Below are 4,197 nucleotides of genomic sequence, written 5' to 3'. Positions count from 1 at the left end.
AGCAGCCCAACACCTCACCCATAGTGCCACCATGGCTCCCTGGAAAATGAATATTTTAAAATCTAAAACTTATACGGATGCTATGGAAGATAATTTGGTAGCAGAATGGATATTGAAGGTCAAGAAAGAACTGAGTTAGTCAGGGTCGGTGTTGTTAGTCTAATGATAAAGATATATAAGCTGAAAGAAAAGAATACCTGGTGATGTAGTAGTTACACAATCAGCTACAAACCAGAGAGGCCGCAGTTGAAACCCACCAACTACTTCAAAGGAGCCAGATGAGGCAGTCTACATCCATCAATTTTATAGCCTCCGAAACCCTGTGGCTCTACTCTGCTCTAGTGCTACTCTATCTGCAGGGGACTACCAGTCAGGATCAATTCAAAAACAATGGTTTGTTTTGTTTTGTTTTTTGCTACTTGGAAGGAGGCTGTTAAGGAGGAGATTTAAAGACTGGTTTTTCAAAGCATTTCCTGAAAGGGCTTTACTCAGGGGGGTTGGGAGGCAGGGGAGACAAAAGCATGCCTGTTGCTAGGATTTATATCACTCAATTCCCTCCCATATACTTTCATACTTTGCATTTTAGGGCTATGAAAGGTGAACAATGGACACTGGGAACTGGAGCCATGTAACAGAGTTCATCATCTTAGGCTTCCCTCATCTCCAGGGTGTCCAAACTTACCTCTTTGTCTTGCTGCTTCTGATTTACCTCACTACTATAGTGGGAAACCTGCTGATATTCCTGGTGGTCCACCTGGATTCCCGACTCCACACACCCATGTACCAGTTTGTCAGCATTCTGTCCCTCCTGGAGCTTGGCTACACAGCCGCCACAATCCCCAAGATGCTGGCCAACTTGCTTAGTGAAAAGAAAGCCATTTCTTTCTCTGGTTGCCTCCTGCAGATCTATTTCTTTCACTCCCTGGGGGCGACTGAATGCTACCTTCTCACAGCCATGGCTTATGACAGGTACTTAGCCATTTGCAGGCCTCTCCACTACCCCACCCTCATGACCCCAGCACTCTGTGTCAAGATTGCTGTTGGCTGTTGGCTTGGAGGCTTGGCTGGGCCAGTGGCTGAAATTTCCTTGGTTTCCCGTCTCCCTTTCTGTGGACCCAATCACATTCAGCACATCTTTTGTGATTTTCCTCCTGTGCTAAGCTTAGCCTGTACTGATACCTCTATCAATGTCCTGGTGGACTTCATTATCAATTCCTGCAAGATCCTGGCCACCTTCCTGCTGATCCTCACCTCCTATGTGCAGATCATCCGCACAGTACTTAGGGTTCCCTCTGCAGCAGGCAAGCAGAAAGCCTTCTCCACGTGTGCCTCCCACCTCACTGTGGTCCTCATCTTCTATGGGAGCATCCTCTTCATGTATGTACGGTTGAAGAAGAGCTACTCGCTGGACTATGATCGGGCCTTGGCAGTGGTTTACTCAGTACTCACACCTTTCCTCAACCCGTTCATCTACAGTTTGCGCAACAAGGAAATCAAGGAAGCGGTAAGGAGACAGTTAAGGAGATCAAGGAGTCTGAGCTAAAGGAGGTGGGGGCAAGTTAGTGGGGAACTAAGAATGTAATAATGCACAAGAGTACCTGTGGCCAGAAAGGAGGCGTCAAACATTTAGTGTTTTCCTACATAGGGCACTGGAGCTGGTGTGAGTACTGCTTGGCTTTCAGTGTTACGCTGACTGTTATACTGGCTGGTGGAATCACACGAAATGCATATAACCACAACTGTATGAGGTCCGCTTTCTCCAGCAGCATGCTGTATCTCTGTGATTTTTACGCTTGAGCCTTCTGTCAAATTTGGCCTGCGCCTAAAACAATGTTTTTGCTTATTTGTTTTTTCAGATTTACTGTCCTTAACGTTAATGCTTTTAATACGGTTCTAAGCAATATAATGCCCATTAGATAATTATATAATGTTAGAAACCAAAAACAAATTATTTAAATATTCAAAACATTTATAAATTGCACTGGAAATACTGGTATAGTCAAGGAAAGCATTTATTCCTTTTTAACCTCAGATATATGTTTAAGTCCCAATTCCTCAAGTCAATTTAAGAAAGTAACTCACTGTCTCTGTATTTTATTTGTTTTAAACTTTTAATTGTATCCTCTGTATTTTAATTTCCTTATTTGCTAAACTATATTGTCTTTTAGATTCTTTGGAGAATTAGTGATAAGGTCTCTGTGGTGCAGTGAATTACTTGGCATGACTCATCTATTCATAGTGTTCATAAGTTCCAGAAATGAAATGACTGGGTGTGATAATGGAAATAAAATATATGGGACTCAAATGAAGGGATTGGGCTGGTTGGGTTTAAAATAAGCAATCTCAGGGGAGCTGAGAGAAGTGGGGCAGACACTGATGGTTGCAATGGAAGTCACCCCCTGAACCTCTTTATTTGGATCAACCAAATGCCTCTTCCCTTGTGGCCTGGTGGGGGACACAGTGTCTGCCCTATGCCTCTGTGGTCGTGGGAGTCATATAGGCAATTAAAATTTTTCATGCAGCCAAATGTTAAAATAAAATGAGTCACTCAGAAGCAGGAATCAAGAAGTGTCTCAATGACCTCAATAAGAAGAAACAAGAGTGGAGTGCATCTTCTGGACTCCAAGATTCTTGGAGTCCCCCTCGGGCCAGGAGATAGAGCTATAATATCAGAGGAGCAGCAGTGGAACCAATAACCAGAGCATGTGACAGAGTGGAGGGCTGCCCAGCTCAGGGAGTAAATACAAATGAATGTCTTAACCTTATGGATTGTGGTGCAGTGGCATGCTCTTTGGACATTTATTGGCAGCACTAAAAGAACTTGGTAACATTTACCCAAGCAGGGCAGAGGCCAAGGGACCACATGACTAAAAGGTTGAGGAATGGCGAGAGACATGCCAGTGGCACGGCTGAGGAGAGGCATTGAAACCTGTTAACTCACATAATAAACTCAATAACTGTACTTGTCCATGAGTTCTGGTGGCCACTGGAATGAATCTGTGAATCCAGCAGAGGAGTAGGAGTGCCCTGAGAGGGACAGTTGGTACTAGAATTGGTGAAGAAGTTTGAAGGCTGGAGGTGTGTCTGACCTTGTCCTCATAGGGACTAGTCTGGAGCTGATGTTGAGGCTGATTTTACTTCCCCCATTTGATGTCAGAGGAAGTCAGACACCACCTCCATACCGTTCTTACAGCCTGTAAACCACCACTCACTGTGTTTGGTGTCTGGTGTTGTTATTAGTTGCCATCAGTTGGTTCTGAGTCATAGCAACCCAATGCACAACAGAAAGAAACAGTGTCTGGCCCTCTGCTATCCTCACAATTGTTAGGTCTGAGCCCATTGTTACAGCCACTGGGTCAATTCATTTTGTGAAGGGTCTTTCACTTTTTTACTAGCCTTGTACTTTACCAAGTGTGGTAGTTATATAATCATTTGTCAATTGGAGAGGATTGAGAGTGAAGGGGTGGAGTCTAGACTGTCAGTCAAGTGATAGCCAATGAAGTCTCTGTGTGAGCATGGCCTTCTCCTGAGGATTCTGGGAACTCTGGTATTGCTCACTGGAAGTGGGAGACTCTCTCAACTCAGTGCCTGCAAAACATCCTTGTTTACAAGCTGGATGGAGACAGGCTCACTCCTTGAGAGATGTTCTACTGACAAGACACATGGCGTTAGGCTGATAAAATCTCGGAACTGAAGGAACCATGTGGAGACCCCTGCCAGTGCTGAGATACCTCTGCTGCCACTGGATTCACAAGACTTCCCACTCACTGGCCTGTGATCTTCCAGCATTTTATGTCATTGTGTGTGTTTCATGAGTCTGAAGAGGACTTTATTGATTGGTATTGGACATATGGGCTAATATCGGATGTATAGACTTGATCTGGACTGGACTGGCATGTTTTCTCAATATTCAATTGCCCTTGTATATAAAGCTCTTTCCTATACACATATGAGTGTCTATGAATTTGTTTCCCTAGTCTACCCAGACTAACACACCAAGCATGAGGTCCTTTTTCCAGAGGCAGATATTTCCTGATATCATGCCCAAAGTACATGAAATAAAGTGTTGCCATCCTTCTTTTTAAAGATTATTCTGGCTGTATTTCTACCAAGACATTTGTTCTTCTGGCAGTCTATGTTACTATTAATATTCTCTGTCAGCACCATAATTGAAGTGCATGGATTTTAATTGGTATA

At 43.8% G+C, this 4,197-nt stretch overlaps 1 protein-coding gene across 1 annotated transcript; it reads left to right on the top strand.

The window, feature by feature from the left end:
• The first annotated feature begins 604 nt into the window (after positions 1-604).
• On the top strand, positions 605-1,543 carry LOC101659068 (olfactory receptor 6N1). Its single transcript, XM_004714800.2, has one exon. The coding sequence runs from the start codon at positions 605-607 to the stop codon at positions 1,541-1,543; it is 939 nt and encodes a 312-aa protein (XP_004714857.1).
• Positions 1,544-4,197: the final 2,654 nt, after the last annotated feature.

Source organism: Echinops telfairi, unplaced genomic scaffold (genome assembly GCF_000313985.2).
Source record: "Echinops telfairi isolate 266 unplaced genomic scaffold, ASM31398v2 ScPeMD7_7425;HRSCAF=8463, whole genome shotgun sequence".
Lineage (NCBI taxonomy): Eukaryota > Metazoa > Chordata > Mammalia > Afrosoricida > Tenrecidae > Echinops > Echinops telfairi.
This window is presented reverse-complemented; position numbering and strand designations above follow the sequence as displayed.